General features: G+C 40.9%; 1 protein-coding gene across 1 annotated transcript in view; it reads right to left on the minus strand.

Annotated features, from left to right (window-relative positions):
- The window catches only part of UPRT (uracil phosphoribosyltransferase homolog), a 32070-nt gene extending 12600 nt beyond the window's left edge, over nucleotides 1-19470 (minus strand). The window contains exons 1-4 of the mRNA XM_084789875.1: nucleotides 18876-19470; nucleotides 6724-6766; nucleotides 2934-3003; nucleotides 1801-1863 (exon numbers count right to left, since the gene is read on the minus strand). Of these exons, the coding sequence (XP_084646001.1) occupies nucleotides 1801-1863; nucleotides 2934-3003; nucleotides 6724-6766; nucleotides 18876-19258 (559 nt within the window). The 5' untranslated portion in view covers nucleotides 19259-19470. The remainder of the gene's footprint in view (nucleotides 1-1800; nucleotides 1864-2933; nucleotides 3004-6723; nucleotides 6767-18875) is intronic.
- Nucleotides 19471-19524: the final 54 nt, after the last annotated feature.

Here is a 19524-nt window from a genome sequence, read left to right on the forward strand (position 1 = left end):
TTTGGCTGCAAATAGTGAAAGAGGAGTAGTGTATGCTCTCTGTTTTCTATGAGCCAACCTGATTCCCCCATTCCATTGGTTTCTAACTACAGGCTACATTTTTGTACCTGACCGTGTATGTGATGTATGTAGACATGTTTGGATGTGTATGCGCACACATATGTATGCAGGTGCATGTGCTGTGGGCATGCCTGTGGAAGCTCAAGGTTGACTTCAAAAGTCTTCTTCAATCACTCTGTCTTTTTGTTTGAGCCAAGATCCCCCAGGTGAGCCCAGGACTTTCTGCTGTGACTAATCTGGCTAGCCACCTTGCTCCAGGGATCCCCTGCCTGTGCCTTTTGAATACTGGAACTAGGCAGGCTGCCCCACTCGCTTCAACTTCATGCCTTACACTTGTGTGGCAGGTGATTTAATCACTGAGACATCTCCCCAGCCCTCAAACACAGGCCTATTTCTGAGTCTGAATTCCTTTGAAGAAGCATTTTTCCAAAAGTAAATCGTGCTCATTCAGTCTTCAATATTTTACATTACTTTGAAAATCTATCAATACTGGTATTACTTAAATTAACTTTTCAGTTAAGTTTAAGAGGAAACTTGAGAGCATTAGTGTAAGCATGCAGCCAGTTTCTTCTAAAAAGATATACCAAAAAAACCAACACGTGGCTTTTAAGAATAAAAACTAAGTCAATGCTGGGGATGGAGTTTTATGGTAATAGTGTGTATATGACATACCCATGTTGTATACAAGATTCTGGATTCAGAATAAACCAGAGTACCAAAACACAAAACATCAAAAGAAAAAAGCAAAGAAACCAACCAACAACACCCTCCTCAAGTTAGCCTTTATCTCCCTGAATCATCCAGTAGACAGCAGAGGTGCAAGGACCAAGCTGGTGCTCTCGATGAAGGAGCTAAGAAACCACACCCATGTGTTCAACAACACTATCCTGAGAATGCTGTCATTCCTTATGAGCTATCTTCCTGCAAAATCAGAGCTGAAAGTTCCTTTTGTAATTGAGGTGTTCAATTGTTCAGAAACACCACCAGGGCTAGAGAAAAAGGAATGTTTATCTGTTTTCAGAATCCATTGGTTTCCAATGCAAACTAGTGGGCTTCTAGCTCTTATACAAACAAAAAAAATTCAGTTGGCTGAGGAGGAAACATTCCTGTGTAACAGGTACATGTTCTTATCACAGGCATGCCACTTTGCTGCACAAACATTGGTATTTAGGATGATCAGCTGGACTCCAAGCAGAAATACAAAAATGTATAAAACCAGCAAGTGGAACTATCTAGAGCTAATGACAGATGCTTTTGCCTAAATAGTCACATATTCATAGACTATCAAATTTTAAATATTAAATAAGTCTCCAGTCCAGCTTTTGACAGTTTCCTGCAACATAGATTAAAACCAGAGAGCATATTTTCTCCAGCCAGGTACCTAAATGTTCTTCAGAAAGAATGTAATTTATGCCACATTCCTTCGGTCTGCAAACCATTCTCCCCAAGACAACAGTATCCTGCCCTCCCTTCCTGCTATCCTCCCACCTCCTTTGAGTCTTTTTAAAAGCTGGCTTGCTTGTGGGAGCAGACCACTAGGGAAGATGCCTGCAATTACAATTAGCCAACTTAGCAGCACAAAGGCCATGACTCCAAGGCACCATGAGGCTAGGCAACACAAGTGGCGAGATTTAAGCAAAGGCAGGTTGCAATTATGACAAGCCAGCTGCCTCTCTCCCGGGGAAACAGCAACCGTTTCCATGCATGCAAAAAAACAAAATCATACACATCCAAACCTACCGCTTCTCATTATGCTGACCCCACAATTTCCTTTCTCAAATTTCACTCCTTCATACTTGTGCCCTGTTGGGAAATAAAATGAAAAATAGATGCTTTATCATTGGAGCAATGTGAATATTCTATAAGGTGCTCATGGTTTAAAGCAGATGAGTCTAAAACAACCCTTGTCAGGACACATTGTATAACACCTCGGGTTTCCTGTGTAAGTAATGAGTCAGGATTTTTCATAGTTCTTTTCTAATTCCTTAGAAGAAACCTATAAGAATAATTGGGAGAGGAGGATTTCATCAAGTGGGAATAGGACTTATTATAGCACAATATTCACATACACGTCCTTCAAATTGAATTCAGAGGAGAATCACTGCAGTCCATGAATACTAGATACCCCATCAATTCACACCAGGTCCCACTGAGAGCCATAGCAGCAAGCCTCCTCATTCCAGCCCTTCTTATGAGCCTCCGTTTTGCCTAAAAAGCAGAAGAGGCTGAAATAGTTATCAGGCTACTCAAAACTTGGTCTCATTCTGAGTTGTGTCAATTATGATGCAACAAGCTCAGCCCTCAATCGTTCACAGTCAGCCCTTTGAACAGAAGAGTTTTCCATCATTTGTGGAAAGGAAAAAAAAAACCAAACCAAATCAGAAATTGAAATCTCTGGGAGGGGGTTGTATGCTATTTTTATTAGAACGAAGTACCTTCTTCAAATCTTATCATGTTTAGTTTTCTTTTTCTTTTTCACATCTCATCTTCTTTCTAACCTGGAGTTTCTATGCCAAACCAGTCTCCTGCATTTGTTAGCACCAGCAGCTTCCCCACAGAGGTGAAGATAAGCTGCCAGCAATTCTTAACTCTGATCCCCATGGGCTGCCATCAGGAGCAACACCTGCATGCTGAAGAGTGGGTAATAACCTTTAACTTGAATTGACAAGCAAGCCATTAACAAAAAGTCACCCACATGGATTTCTTTACAAAGTCTCTTAGTTTTAAAAGATGCTTTAAAAAAAAAACCAGCTATACATAAACTCCTCATTTTTCACACTGATTTTACCCAGAACGATGACCTTCCATTTTCCTCCCCTGACTCTATCTCAGAATGTTTATGAGGAAAAATTGAGTATATAAGCCCTGGTTACCTGTTGGAGTGGTCACCATGCATTCTTTATATGGCAGCTGATTCAGTCCCTCTTCTACAACAAGTCTGATCTAAAAAGTTAAAGAAAGAATGCGTTGAGGGTCTGCAGATAATCCTGCTATCTGTTAGCCTTAGGACCTAAGGGTTTAGGTTATGGAGTAGGTAGGAAGGGGGAGAGGGGCCTGTGGAGAAATGTCTTGAGTGGATGTAACAACTGTCAATAAAGTGCCGTTTAGCCAATCAGCTGGGCAGAAGGACAGGAAGTAGGAGGCAGGACTTTCTTGAGAGGGGGCGGAGCTGGAGTTGACAGTTAAGAGTGACATTTGCGGGGGAGAAGTACCCCAAGGACCATCAGATTGGCAAGTGCTTGGGATATATGTTGGTTATAAGGATTAGAGTAGTTTATTTTAGTTTATTGTTAGATTAGTAGCAGTTTAGATTCTGCCCGGAGTAGGGCTTGCAGCTTTGAATTACGTTTCAGTCTCTTTGAGTCAGTTATTAGCTTCCTAGGCCGAACAGACACATTTTATTGTAACAGGGGCTCTAACATGTATTAATTGCAGGGACAGATCTAAACGCCAGGTTGCTTGTTGCCAAGTATCCAACCAACATTTGACACATGGCTGTCACCAAAGGGTCCCACTGATTCAGTAAAGAACATGAGAGGTACAAAATTTCACCAAGAGTTGTGCCAAAATCACCATTGGTTGTAATAAAGTTGTGGGTCACTGTGGGAAGTGTCCGCCTGGACTTTCTCTTCCTTGCTTAATATCTTTGAAATCTTTGAAATTTAAAAATGAATTAATTGAAAAATTATTTTGGATTCATTCATTCCGTATGAAAAAAATGAATAAGCAGAGGGGTTGAGGCAATTTAGTAGGTGTGAGGGAGGGTCCAGTAGAGTATCTTGGGATTTCTCAGTGAAAGAGAAGAACTATGAAGACCAATTAGATGAGAGAGAACCAGGTAGAAGCATGGAACTGAATCCCAAATGTTGCAATAGGGCTTTTGCATGTATCCACAATGGTATGTGCAGTCGTGTGTACACAAACATACATGCACACACAAGTAAATACATATTTTTAAAAATGTAAAGCTAAGCCTTTTGAGTAATTACAATTACAAATATGTGGTATAGAGGAAAGAATCACTCAAAACTACTGGAGATGGCCTCTCGCGGTGAGCCACCAGAGCCCACTAGAGCAAAGGCAGTGCTGAGCCTGCAGTACACATTCTCTCCAATCAATACTCCATTAATGATTGGGAATCAAGAACAGCAGGGCAAGGTACGATGCTTCATTCTCTGTTATCACAACACATCAGCCTGCTGCCATTAAAAGGATCAATCGGATATGGCCCATCACCCTGTCTGCCTGCAGTATCAGAGAATGGGCCCAGAAACCTTTTGAATGGTGTATGTAATGGTGTATGTAAGAGCATACTCAAAGACTTGCCACCACCTTCCTTGGTTATTTCTATTTAAGTGACAATTACAGGGAAGAATTTTTTTTCTTTGAACAGCCTGTATCTCAAAAGAGCCTTGTCTCCTTCCCCACCCTCCGAAACTCTAGGACAGAAGTGATCATGTCTGTAAGAGCCAGAGGTTGAAGAGGACTGCTGTGAAATCTTGTTTTCTGGACATGGCAGGGCTGTTGTGCACTCACAGCTGTTATTACAGTCATGAGTTCACAGAAGCTGTGTTTGTTTGCACAAGACAGGGACAAGATCAAGCCAATCAACACTCCACATATGGGGGGGGAGGAGCTCACAAGGCCACGCCCCTAATTGAGAAGTTATTGGCAGTCAATTGGCTTTCTGAAGGAAGGAGAGTCTATTTTCATCAGAGGTGTGGCCCCTGAAAGATAGACCATACCCCAGTGGATGGCTTCACACCCAGGTACATAAGTGAGACTCAGTAGGCTATGAAAACAAAAGATATGAAGTTGGGTGGAAGAGTCTGAGGAGTTGGAGGGGGGTGTATAATCAAAATACACTGTATACATATATACATTTTTCAAACAAAAAATAAAAAAATATGTAAACACAGGTGTGGAGATTAGCATGTCTAAGCTAGAGGACAGCATAAAACTAGAAGCTGGCTCAGAAGGAATGCTTGAACCCAGAACTTTGAGACCATTCTGGAGAAAGAGATTGTCTCCAAAAGGGGAAAAAAGCTGTGGTGGCGCACGCCTTTAATCCCAGCACTTGGGAGGCAGAGGCAGGTGGATCTCTGTGAGTTTAAAGCCAGCCTGGTCTACAATGCTAGTCCAAGAACAGCTAGGGCTACACAGAGAAACCCTGCCTCAAAAAGACAAAAATAAAAGTAAAAAGAAAGGAAAGAAAGAGGGCACAGTGGAAACAAAAGATGAACAATTTTACACCAGTGAAGAGAAACTCCTATAAACTCCTATTCTCAGCCACTAAGGTAGAAGTTTGTAACTCCTCAAAAATGTTTTGGGGGGGTTAGATATTTGTTTGTTTGGTTGGTTGGCTTTGCGGAAAACATAAAAGAATTGGTGGTAAGTATATGTCTTGTAAACATAAAGATCTAGGTTCAGTCTCTAGAACCCATATAAAAAAGACAAGTAGTAGCATATGCTTTATAGCCCTAGTGGTGCGAGAGTCTCTGGAGGGCTTGATGACCAGCCAGCCTAGCCTAACTGGCGAGCTCCAGATCCCAGTGTGAGACCTCATCTGAAGAAGAAAAAAAGATGAGGTAGATGGTTCCTGAGAACCAATCAAGACTGCTCTCTGGCCTCCACACCCAAGGCTGACCTCTGGTTTCTACATGCAAGCACCTCCACAAATACACACACACACACACACACACACACACACACACACACACACACACTCACACACACACACACACACTCACACACACACACACAGAGAGAGAGAGAGAGAGAGAGAGAGAGAGACAGAGAGAGACAGAGAGAGACAGAGAGAGAGAGAGACAGAGAGAGAGAGAGAGAGAGAGACAGAGACAGAGACAGAGACAGAGACAGAGAGACAGAGAGACAGAGAGACAGAGAGACAGAGAGACAGAGACAGAGACAGAGACAAACAAAAAAAACTGTAAATTCCCCAAGAGCAACGGCCATATCTATATTCCTGTTTCATGTCCTCCCTCCCAAAATAGTCTAGCACAGAACCTAATACATGCCCAGTGTTTATTTTCACTAATGAAGAGTATTAGTCATAGCAACTAGCTATCAATTTCATTCCAAGAATGGAGCATACTTAGGTATCAACACAAGAATGAAAAGCTATAGCAAAGCAATCCGGCCTTAGATCATCTGAGATGACACTGATTATATAAAGATTGGGTTTGCTCAGAACTTAATAGGATGCCCTTGAAGAAGGGGTGGGCAGTCCAACTTAGAATTTAATATTGTGACTATACCACAGGGCAGAAGCAAAACAAATACAAGTCATATTGTGAACCACAAAAAAATTACACTACTTCTTGCACATTAGCTGATACCACAAGGGTAAATGCTAGGTCTCAAAACATATTTAGTTTTCTTCTAATTTTATGAGTTTCAGAGAACCAGACTGCCAAGATCCATCTCAGAATGACAAGCGATGGATTCATAGGCAATGCTTTGGAGTAAACGGGAGTGCGACAGTGCTTTAAGGCTATAGTGGAAAGAAGCCTAGCAAGACAATGGTTACTAAGGGCAGTCTCTCTCAACCCCAGAATGCTCTACAACAAAAAATACCCCTGGCCTACTGGGATTATATCAATACTTATAACAATGAAATAAAAACGGAAAACCTTCACCTACCAAACGATCCGCAGAAAACATGAAGTCCCCTCTACTGGCTGTCCTAAAAAAAAAAAAGTACAAGGTTTAGTCTAAATTACAACTGCAAGGTAAAATACAATTTATTACACATAGTAACGCTGATATTAAACCTGAAATGCTTATGTGTACAGACTATTACCGAGGCAATATATTTTTACTAGGATACAGAGATCAAAATGAGATGACTTCATAACTATTATTGGAAATGCTTATGTGATTACTTGATGCCAACATTCGAGATAGGAACTGAAGAGATCAAGCAGTTGCTACTGAGCTGTCAGAGAACAAGGACCCCCTGGAAGATGACAGCAAGGCTACAAGCTCAAATTGAGAAGAAACTTCATAGCTTTCCCACCCTCTTCCCTTTAGTTCACCTTTAGGCACACAAGAGACAAGTAATCCATCTACTTTGTCTCTAGTCCTTTTTGGAATTATAAGAGGTAAAATAAGTCCCCTGCTTTTGTCACTGCTTTTAAGAATGTGTAGCTTAATTTCTAAGCTCTCTTTCCCGAATGATTTATAATTTGTTCCTTTTGATTCCTTAGATTTTTCTGTCATTTTCTTATACATTTCCTTCTGACTAATACCATTCTATTGTGAGGTACTCAAAAAATAACAGTGCAATCTCGCACATACTCACAAGTTGTTAACTGGCCTCCCAAATGTTAAGAGATTGATGCTTTTTCTATATGTAAAATTCTAATATTATTCCTTTCTCTTCATTCATATAAGTTAAACATTTTGATGGAATGGATTAGTTCACAGCTTATGTACTTAAAATTCCCTACCTGCCCATCCAAAATATACCAACATATTCCTCATCACAGCATCAAAAAGGCAAATGCAAGCGCCTATTAGCTCAGCAGATCATTCATCACATTTTTTGTATATGCACACACTTTTTCAAACATAGGAAAGCAATAGAATATATGAGACACAAATAACATTGCATTTCTTAGAGTGACCACAGCTCTATCATATTGTAGATGCTAACTCCCTAAACTATGGGCATAATTAAGCAATAGCAAGAATATGGGTTTGTAGTCTTTATATATTCTATTCTCTAGACCCCAAAAATTCTAAACACACACATACACACACACACACACACACACACACACACACACACACACACACCTATATACATAGAGAAGCCATTTAAAACAGGCTTTTTTACATAGACTTTTTTATTTTCTTTTTTATTTTAATTTTATTAATTTATTCAGATTATAATTCAATTGTTATCCCATCACTTGTATCCTCCCATTCCTCCCTCCCTCCCTTTTTCACCCTATTCCCTTCCCCTAGGTTTATGACCGAGGGGGACCTCCTCCCCCACTGTATGGTCATAGGCTACCAAGTCTCATTTTGGTAGCCTGCTTATTCTTTCTTTGAGTGCCACCAGGCCTCCCCACAAAGGAGAGGTGGTCAAATATGGAGTACTGTTTTCAAAAGACACCACTCACCATTAAAACACACCTGTCAAGGAAGTAAGAAGCAGAGAACTATATATATATATATATATTTAAATGCTGCTGTTGCTACTAGACCTATGAAAACTTGTCTCACGAGCCAAAATACACTTTTTCAAAAGGGAAGAAAACTTTGAAGTATCTCTGTGCACCATGTCCATGTCTGATGGCCATGGGTGCTAGAAGGGGGCATCTGATGCCCTGGATATAGAATTACAGGTTGTTGTGAACTGCCATGTGAATGCTAGGATCAGAGCCAGGTCCTCTGCAAGAAGAGCAAGTACTCTTAACCACTGAGCCATCTCCTGAGCCATCAAGTTTGAAGTTTTCTTAAAGAAATATCCTATGATATATTTCGGCAACATGTTATTTTTTTTTTAACACTTCTCAACAGTTACACATCAAGTTATTACACAGAGTAGTAGTATCAGGCAAAGGGATCAGAGATAGCACCATCTGTTATTTTAACATCTTTCTGATGCTCTCTCCCCCCAAATCAGCTTTAGCTTGTAACCTTTGCATAATAGGCACTTTATCTACGTTCTACAAAAGGTATATACTGAGAACCTAGTAGGAAATGCCTTCTGTTGACAATTATTTGACCTATGATAAAATCACCCATGGTTCCAATTTACTCCACTATAAACAGTAATTACTATCTTGGCTTCTGTTATTTTAGATAAACCTCAACTCATACTTTTTACTTTAAATCACTTTAGAAATAAAAGTAAATCTACAATACAATAAGATGATTACAATCTAAAAAAAATTCTACAGTGGCCTTCAACATCGTGTTGAAATTCTTTTTTTGTTTGTTGGTTTTGTTTTGTTTTGTTTTAAGACAGGGTCTCTCTGTGTTAGCCCTGGCTGTCCTGGACTCATTTTGTAGACCAGGCTGGCCTTGAACTCACAGCGATCCACCTGCCTCTGCCTCCCAAGTATGTCGAATTTCTTAACTCTGCTGAAAACAATTTCAGAAAAACAGAATTTCTTTATCATATAGATCAAGCTGCTTGAATTCTCTGACTTCTTCCTTTGAGCCCAATACTGGTATGAATCATTTATTTAAAAATATATTTTAATGGAAACTAGACTCCACGTATTATTAACTCTATACATTGTGTTTCAAATCATAATTCTTCAATTTGTTCCAAAACCATTTTAAAAATGTTACCTACACAGAGAAACCCTGTCTCAAAAAATCTTGTCCCACAGAAACAAAGCTTTGTAAAATACCAACTATCTCCTAATAACAGGCTAAAATAATACAATGCAAAACTACCATAAGGCAAAATCACACAGATACACTTCCATAGAATATTCTCTCTCTTTTTAAATCCAGGTTCTATATTCCCCTGGCTGTCCTGGAACTTCCAATGTAGACCAGGCTGGCAACAAACTCACAGAGATCCCCCTGCCTCTGCCTTTACGTGCTGGAATTAAAGGTGTGTACCACCACACCCAACTCCTAGAATATTCTAAAATATAAATAACCAAACATCACATATTTAAATAAATAGGAATATCCAGGCAAACAGAAGCCAAAGCATGGAACTGTAATTAATATGAAACTGCGATATTTTAAATTATACAAACTCCAAACAGTCCAACAATGGAGACATAACTACATGTAAGAATATATTTGTCTAAACATTGTCCCTTTAAATACATGTGCCATATATGGTAGCAACACGATGAAAAACAAAGGCAGTCATTTCAAAATGCAATTTTTATATGGAAACATGATTCATATCAGAAACCAAATCTTCATTTTAACATGGAATATCTAAACGTGAATTTTCCCTATTTGTTAAGTAAGATAGTCTAGCTAGCACTTTAAACACTTTAGAGAGCCTGTAATCCCAGCACTCAGAAGGCTGAAACAGGAAGGCTGAAGTTTGAGTTCATCCTAAACTACACAGTACATTGGAGACAAGACTGTACTACATAAGAAAATCCTATCTCAAAAAGAAAATCTGGATGCCAGCTGTCTCAGTTACTGTTCTGTTGCAATGAAGAGTCACCACAAACAAGGCAATTTCTAAGAGAGAGCGTTTCACTGGAAGTTTGCTTATCATTTCAGAGGGTGACTCTACGGCCATCAAAGCTGGGAGCATGGGGGCAAGCACGCAAGCATGGTGCTGGAGCAGGAGCTGAGAGCTTCCTCCTGGTCCACAAGGAGCAGGCAGAGAGGGAAAGGGATACTGGGCCTGGCGTGGACTTTTGAAAGATTAAATCCCGCCCCCCAGTGACGAACTTCCTCCAACAAGGCTGCACCATCACCAACACCTCACCTACTAATCCTTCCTAAACAGAACACAACTGGGAAGCAAACATTCAAGTCTTTAAACATAGGCAGCCCATCCTCATTTTGGCCACCACACTAGGTGTAGTGACACATGCCTATAAGTCTAACTACTTGGAAGATCAAGGCAGGAGGATGTTGTGTAGAAGTTTCCTCAGCAAATCTTCCATCTTGTTAAGACACAGGACATGAAAGGTCTGGTGAAATAACAGTATGTTATTAAGGGAAACTAAAAGTTCCATCCTGCAGGGAGGATGATTCAGTTTAAAATTAAACAAACAACTCAGTAGCTTCAGGAATGCCTGAAATTGACCTGCTAAATTAGCCCCTCCCAGGCGGGCATGGTGGTGCACGCCTTCAATCCCTGCACTCGGGAGGCAGAGGCAGGCGGATTGCCAGCCTGGTCTACAAAGCCAGTCCAGGACCGTCAAGGCTACACGGAGAAGCTCTGTCTTGAAAAACAAAACAAAACAAAACAAAAATTAGCCCCTTCCTTCCCAGGCATATATAAACTATAAGGACTGCTAAGACTCAGGCTCAGACCAGCTGGGCTGCGTAGAGGAGGCTCAGAGAAATCTAACTACTGGAAAGGACACTCCTCAACCTACTGAACTAAATGTAAACTAGGCAGTAGGTTCCCAGCTTTTGTGAGCTGTCACCCAAGCTGGGGTAGGCTGTGGTGACGCAGCTGCCTTTAAGTCATCTCTGCTCCTGTAAGTAACACCAATAAAACATAGTTTGCTTTGGTGTGTCATTGGTTCCCTATCTGGAGCTAGTAGCTGTTTGTTCACCCAGAAATAGTGTCACATAATCGAGGATCAGTTAAACTCAGGAGTTTCAGGCCACCCCAGGCTACATAGCAAGACCCTATCTCAAAATAAAATACAAATGACAAATCAACAAAATGTTCTTCCTGAAGAGACAGATGATTGGATAATACAGCTTGTGAAGAGTAATCCACTAAGGTTACCACATGCAACACACCCTTTCCTGGGTGTGGTGGTGCAGACTTGTGATACCAGCACTCAGGAGGATGATAAGGTTTGTAGATCACAAAGTTCAAAGACAGCCTGGCATCCCTAACAAGCTCAAGGCAAGCCTGGGATACATAGCAAGGCTACACTTTGGGGGGAAAAAGCAATTGCAAACAAACTCCTGAGTTATAGCAAGACTACATTTCGGGGGAAAAAAAAGCAATTGCAAGCAAACTCCTGAGTCATAACTTAAAACAATTTAACTAAAATCAAATCCTAGGCACAGAGAATTAGATGTAATTTCAACAGTTTAAATACATCAGTCTTCTTCCTGGAAGATTATTCACATGGACTGTTTGTGACATTTCGAGAAGACAAATAGGGATGAGCATTCAGCAAATAAAAAATACAGGCTGTACAATTAAATTTGAATTTCAGAAATCCCATGCAATATTTAAGTTACGCATTTATTTTTTTTAAAAGGTGTTCATTGTTCACTTGAATTCAAATTTAATTGGGCCTCCTGTGTTTTACCTGGTAAGAACAGGAATAATTTCATGGACTTTCAAAGTAAGAATATTACAACCAAGAGTGTGAGTAGTCAGATTTAATATTTTTGTTTGTTAACCCAGTGGATGGCAGGGAAGTGAAACACACAAGCAGTTCTGGAAGGTTCAAACGAAAGGAAGCTTTCATCTCAAGCTGCGGTTTAGTAAGCACTGTCAAAGGGTAAGTTCTGCTTCTCGCTTACGTTACCATTAAAATCAAGAACAGCCCCAAGGCTCGCTGTAGCTTGCAGATGGCCTACAACTGATCTTATTCTTCCTGTCACCCTCAAAAAACAAACCCCTAACAACATACTTAGAACAAATCTAACTCAATTGGATTTTTAAAAATAGCTTTTACAACCTACTAGGTACAAGTTAGCATAGTCAGTTTGTTAGTACCTTCTTAATAAGCTCATAAAATAGAGTGGCATTCCTTGTTCACCTGCATCTCCAAGCAGAGTTCAAATAAATGCCAAAAAGCAGGCAGAAAAGCAAGAAGTATCATTTTCCCCTGCTGGCGTCCAGTGAAACCTGTGAGACAGGACTAGGATAGCCCCAACAAGCACCGTAAAAAGAGATTTGTGCTGCTTAAAGATGGGACTTCCTCCCTATTGCACTAGAGCCAGTTAGAAAATTCAAATGAGAAATGTACAAAAGCAAAAAAAAAAAAAAAAAAAAAAAAAAAGATCCCTACTTTAAACAATTTGTAAATTATATTTTCTCTATGGTGAGCATTTTGGTTTCATACAAATTGAAATGAGGATTCCTCTAATCTCAGGGTGATGCCAGGACAAGCTCTTTAAGCTACCTCTTTCTGTCTTGTGAATAGATCCCTGGCTTACTCTATACTGGGAGTCTGAAGCCAGGCCTCTCACACCAAACAGAGAGTCTGAGCATTCTCCCAGAGGCAGTGGTCTCATCTGAGCCCTGAAAATAATCATTTGTGGTGTTTGGAATGCTGCAAATAAGTTCCACCCAAGATTGCATGAACAACCTCTAAAGATGAGACCTGAAACTGAAAAAAAAAAAAAAGACTTCACTATCAGTTCTAATGCACAGCGGTGGTTAAGAACATTACATTACTTAGATGACTCACATCACATCCGGCAACACTCATACTAGGGTTGTACAGGCCTCTCATCCATCCTGAGGTTAAGTGTCTCCTCTCTGTAAGACTGAGACCTCTAGAGAGATCTCTAGTCTATTTCTGGAGTCCCTACTAAGAGACAGAGTCTGCTGTCGATGTAAACGCATAGGAATTTATTGAGCCGACATGACGGCTCGGTCCAGCTCTTTCAAGCTGCAGACCCCGAGAAACAGAGGCATGGGTCTTTTATAGATTTTAGACAAAGAAATGAGTTTTGCAGTATATGATTGGTTGGCATTTGGACAGAAAAGCTGTAAGCAGGGAGTTACAAGCCTTGGCGTTTTGTGGTTGGGATAAATTGACCTATGGAGAAGACTGGTTGAAGCAGGCACAGAGGGCATTAGGAACTCTTTTAGTTGGGAGGGGTAAGTACATTTCTGGGAAAGTGAAACTTTTAAACACAAGCTGTAACACAAACTTGCTGTCCTTGAGTCAAGCTGGACTCTCAGCACAGGCGGGCTGTCTTTGGGACAAACTGGACTCCTTAAGCAGATAAGATTTACAGACTTTGTCCTTAATGGGAGTCTTTAAGGGAGGCCTGGGAAGGCCAGCTTTTACATTTTCCTAGACTTTGGCCTTAATGGAAGTCCTTAAGGAGGCGGGTTCCTTCATCTCCAGATGACTCAAAACTAGTCACAAGGCTGAATGAAGGTAGTAGTTCTTTGGTGTCATTTTATAGACTGAAAAACTCTTACGATAATTGCTCAGTTTCCATCCAAACAGCCTACAGAAGACATGCCAAAGCCTCTCCTAGGACAAATACATAGACAGAATATACTCAAATTGCACACAGTACAGCTTTATTCTAATATTTCAGGAGACAAATCTGCCCCCCCCCCACACACACACAAAACTGGGGCCTGGAGAATTATTTTTAAAATTCACTTCATTGCCTTACACATGAAGTCATAAGCCATGGTCAAGGGGGAAATACATTACACTCAGATTCTACTGGATTTATTATTCAGGAAGAGAACGATGTATAGTTTAATCCATTTCAACTGCAACAAGAAAGAAGCCACAAGAAAATGAAGGAGTCATTTCTTTTTCGTCATTTGCCAGTGACCCATGTATGTGTAGCTGAGTAAATTATCCATTCCATTTGGTGTTTAGATTACTGCACTCTCAAAGAGAGAAAATCATTTCCTTGAAATTCAATAATACAGCCAACATAATACGTTTCAAATATTGTATACTTCAAAAAATAAAGTCATTTTAAATCAGTACAATGTTCTCAATCTTGCTTGTTTTATAGATATACAACTTGTAGCCCTGTTGAATCATCCCATTTCACCATGCTAGAGTCAATTCATAAAGCAATCCTTTTACCAGATAAATTCTAAAAACCAGGAACAATAAAGGAAACAACATGTACTGCAAAGGCTTCTATTATCAGACACCTCCATTATATATATAAACAGAGAAAAGCATATTCCTCAAAGAGGACAGGCTATGATACCCAGTTGCCCCTTCCATAACTAGACCTACATGCATATAGCTCTGCTTACAACAGACACTGTCAGCTCCCACAGTACCTGAACCAGCCCTTATTCGCATAAAGGCAAGACAATTTAAAAAGAAAGAAGGAAGAAAATGCATCTGTTAGCAGATTATGCCTATTAACAAAACCAAAACACTGAAAAACAGTGTCTCCAGCCTGAATAAGCACCACCTCACTAGGAGAAATTACAGGAGGTCTTTCTGTACTATGTCAAAGCTGGATACAAATTATGGAGGCTCTCTCAGGACTTTGGTTTCTTTGTGTTGAGAGAAGGTCTCGCTAGGTAGTTCTGGCTGGCTTGTTCCTCCGTAACCTCAAATTGCCAGCAAGCTTTCTCACCTAAGCCTCCTGAACGCTGGTATTAGCAGCATGAGCCACAAGATCTGGCTTTGCTATTGATTTTCAAATTAAGAATTTTAATTCTCTATACAAGCAGATCCCTTAAACTGTTTCAGTAAAAAGCATACATAATTTCCAACGTGAAGAACTTAAATGCTAGCCCGGTGTGGAAGTGCATGCCTGTAATCCTCGCACTCCGAAGGCAGAGGCAAACTGATCTCTCTGAGTTTAAGGCCGCACAGTCTACAAAGTGAGTCTAGGACAGTCAAGGCTACACAGAGAAGGCCCTGTCTCGAAAAATAAACAAGCAAACAAAAAGATTTAAGTGCTGAAAATATACAAAGCACTTCACAATGTATAACAGTGTTCATAGAATCTTGTTTTAGCCTCTCAGGAAGATGTTCCATGAGGCTGTATCAACATCTTCATTTTATAAACGATAAAGCAAGAAAACAGAGATGTTAAACATGTTATCTAACATTCCCTCACGAGATTCTACTGTCTCCTCTTTCAAACTCAAAAGAAAAATTGCAAAGGATTCTACTTCCTCTCAGGTTGCTATATAACCCAAGCTTTTCTGGATAATCAAATATAATAAAGAACATACAGACTCTTTCCTATATAATAAAAAACATACAGATTCTATCCTATATAAATGCTGAATGCCATAGTCTCTCCACTCTCTCCAAGCTCTGTATTAATGGTTAACCTTTCCATAATGACTCTTTATGAAGTCTAATGAAAACTGAAGAGCCTCACCCAGGTGCAAAGGCATTTAAGCCAATGTTCACAGCAGCCTTATTCATAATAACTAAAGAGTAGAAACTACCCAAATGCTCATAAGCCCTTGCATTATAATCAAACCGCAACATATCTATACAATGAAGTACCATTCAGCCACAAAAAAAGAACCCTGAAAACACCATATGCAAAAGAAACTAGCCATATAAGCATAGTATAATATATGACTCCTTTCCTTTGAGCTATCCAAAACAGCAACACTCATATGTGAAGTCCTGAAAAATTAATCTCAGCGAATTTGACCATAAAATGGATTTTACTACTGGCTAGGGAGAAGAGGGGAAGAGAATGAAGCAGGAGGTTGACCAGGAGTGCAAATTCGAGTTAGATAGGAGCAAGAAGCTTTGTTGTACGATGCATAGTATGGTAACTCCCCGCAATAATGTACTGCACATTTCAAAAAGTGAGAATAAAGGACTTAGAAAGCGTTTATCATCAGTGCTTGGAGAAAGAAACCTATTTAATCTGATTTAATCATGCAATATGCCATTGATGTGCAAAGTGTTTGTTTTTCCACTCATTAAATAAAGCTAAGGGCTAGGGAAATGGCTTAGTTAGTGAAGTGCTTGGATACAGGCATAAGGGCTTTTATTCAGATCCGCAGAACCCATGTAAAAGGCTGGGTTGATGCACACCTTTAATCCCAGCACTGGAGAGACAGAGATGGGAGGGCACTTGGAGCTTGCTGGCCAACCAGTCTTGTTGAATCGGTGAGCTCTAGGTTCAGTAAGAGACCCTGTCTCAAAACAGAGGGTGCACAGTGATAGTGGGAGATACTAGGTGTCTCCCTCTCTCGACACTCCACACACATTTGTACATACATGCATCCCTACACCTACACAAACATGCGCACACACACATATACCACACACGCACAAAGAAAACGGATGTCCAGAATAGGCGAACTGGTAGAGAGATCAAGAAAACCAAATGCTGCCTAGGGCTTGAGGGAATGTCAGGAAATTTTGGATCTGCTACCAATAAGGTCTCTTGTGGAGGGGGTGACTATATGCTAAAACTTAATGTGGTGGGTGGTGATACATAGCCATGAACACGCAGAAAATCATGAAGTTACATGCCTTAAAATGCTTAAGCTGTACTGTATATGAATTGTGTCTCAACAAACATGTTCTTTTATTTGCAGTGTTTAGAATAAAAACCAAGGCCTAATGTTTATAATGCAAGAGTTCTACCACTGAGTTATATTCTAGTCCTTCAATGAAGATATTATTTTTAAAACAACCATTACAATGGACAATTAAAAGTTACCAGGAATTTCCTAAGCCCCAAAAACCTCATCTATAAGTGCAATAGGGTCCAAGAACCAAAGTTAATTCCAAGAATCATCAAATTGTCTTTATTTCACAGATGTTTTAGCCTGTGCCTCATCTTTTTTAAGACCTCTATGCCATAGATCACATGGATCATGTGACCATAGGTTGTTGGTTTTGTTTTTCGAGACAGGGTTTCTCTGTGTAGCCTTGGCTGTCCTGGACTCACTTTGTAGACCAGGCTGGCCTTGAACTCAGTGATCCGCCTGCCTCTGCATCCCGAGTGCTGGGATTAAAGGTGTGCGCCACCACCACCCTGCAATGACCATAGTTTTTAATACTTATTCTTTATAAATGAATAGTGCAGTTTCATAAATACAATTTTAAGAGGGTCCAAGCACTGACGTATTCAGGAAGCTGAGGCAGGAGGATCAAATATTTCAAGCCAGACTGATCTGTATAGTCAAACTCTATCTTCACAAAAGGTAGAAACAATCTTTAATGTCTGAGCATCTATTACTGGCAAGGAATGCTTGTAATTCAAAACTGTAAAATAGATTTCTGTCATAAAGCATAATAAACTGAACAAGCAATGTAAGACCCATGCACAAGCAGTAATATTTGAAATAGAAGGCAAATCTTCTGTTTAAAAAGGTCAGGGAAAATCAACCAGGAAGAATTGTTTTAGCCTTGAAAAACAGGATCTGACCTTTCATTAAAAAGGCATATAGGGAATTCTAAATAAAAGCAGAAACAGGATGTCTTAGAATAGTTCCTAGGAACCAAAAGGGGCCAAACATCCCCAACTTTGGTAGGTTCTAATAAGCCAACGAAGCCTATTTAGATGACAGGCTTCAAATCAAGGCTGCTATTTTAAATGGCAAGGCATGCCGGGAAGATAGTGGTCTTCCATGCTGTAGCTACTCATTTAAAGCTGTCAGTGGGAGCCTGGTATGGTCTCATGTCCTGTAGTTCCACCTCCTTGGAAGGGTGACTTGTGCTTTGGAGTTTGAGGCCAGAGTTTGGGCAGCAGCTTAGGGAAACCTTGTCTCAAAAAAGAAAAGAAAAAGGAATAAAAGAAGGAAGGGTGGCCGCTGTATTTCACTGTGGTGCATATTTTTTCCGGGAAAACTCATATCCCGGAATATTTTAACATGAAGTTCTTGCTACACTCATTTGTGGGATTAGGAGGGTCCAACGTGTTCTCAGGCTGCCTTGCTGTTAACTACGTTCTGTAAGTTTTCAATAAGACAACCTTGATAAGAGTGGAAGGATAAGCTTTCTGACAACCAGGTAAACCTGAACTCCCAAACAGTAAACAAAATGGCACACTGCAGGAGCAAATGCTGTGAGTCAGAGGGCAGGCCGGTAGCAGAGCACAACATCGGCTCCCTTGAAATGGATTTTTCGGGAAGCCTGGGCTGTCGGGTGGTAATAACCATAGGCAGTAACCATTTCGGGGTTATACATTTACCACGTGTCAGGAAGTAAGCAGATGGCATAAGGATGTGTACCTGCCTGGCATAGTTGAGGTCTGGTCACGTTTAAGAGAGACAAAGAGGCCGGAAGAGGCTGAAGGCTACCCAAAAGATTTCCTTCCTAACTACAGGAATTGAGAGAGGACTAGAGAAAGTCTTACTGACTCCCCTGCGCACACTCCAAAGAAAGAGGCCTGCCTCTAATCCCCAAAGACCAGTTTGCCAAATCCAAACACAGGCTTTTTACTTTCACCTCAGCCCCTCCACTCCCTTCCCCCTTCCGCTCTGGGCTTACTTGTCCCGGATGATTGTCTGCAGCTCCCGGATCTGATCATTCATAGGAAGCAGCTTAAGCTGTGCCCCAATCTGTCGGGAGAGTTCACAGTCCCCTAGGAGGGAGTCACCGACTGGGGCGTCGTAGTTGCCACACTCCCTACTGTCAGAGTGGTTCTCCGAGTTAAGATTAGTGCTGCTGCAGGCCTGAGAGTCCCGCTCCGAGAGCACGTTAGAATGGGAGTGCCCAGGGAGGAGAGTCAGCTTAGCCATAGCAGCATTATTTCCCTCTGCATGATCCAGTATCGGGTCGTCTGCTAACAGATGGTCGGGACTTGGGCTAGTAGAGTTTACTTGCCGGTTGTGACAGGGCATGGAGTCCGGACGCTGTAACTCCGTGGCCATAAAAAGGGCACAGGGCTAACCCCGCTGCTATCAAACCCTAAGGATAAAGGGATAAAAGGGCAGGAAGAAAGGGATGCCTGCACGTGCTTCCTCGGGGGCCCCCCCCGCCTCCTCTAAATCTCTAACCCCGGCTACCCTCTCACCCTTAGGCCTCCCAGGTTCTTTTGCATGCTTTGTCCCATATCCGCCCACACCAGACGAACTGGCTGCCAGCTTAGACATCTTATTGGCCAGTCTCGCTGCCAGTCTACAGCACGCTGGCTTGT

The sequence above is a fragment of the Acomys minous genome (genome assembly GCF_964271855.1).
Source record: "Acomys minous genome assembly, chromosome: 7".
In the NCBI taxonomy this organism is placed as follows: domain Eukaryota; kingdom Metazoa; phylum Chordata; class Mammalia; order Rodentia; family Muridae; genus Acomys; species Acomys minous.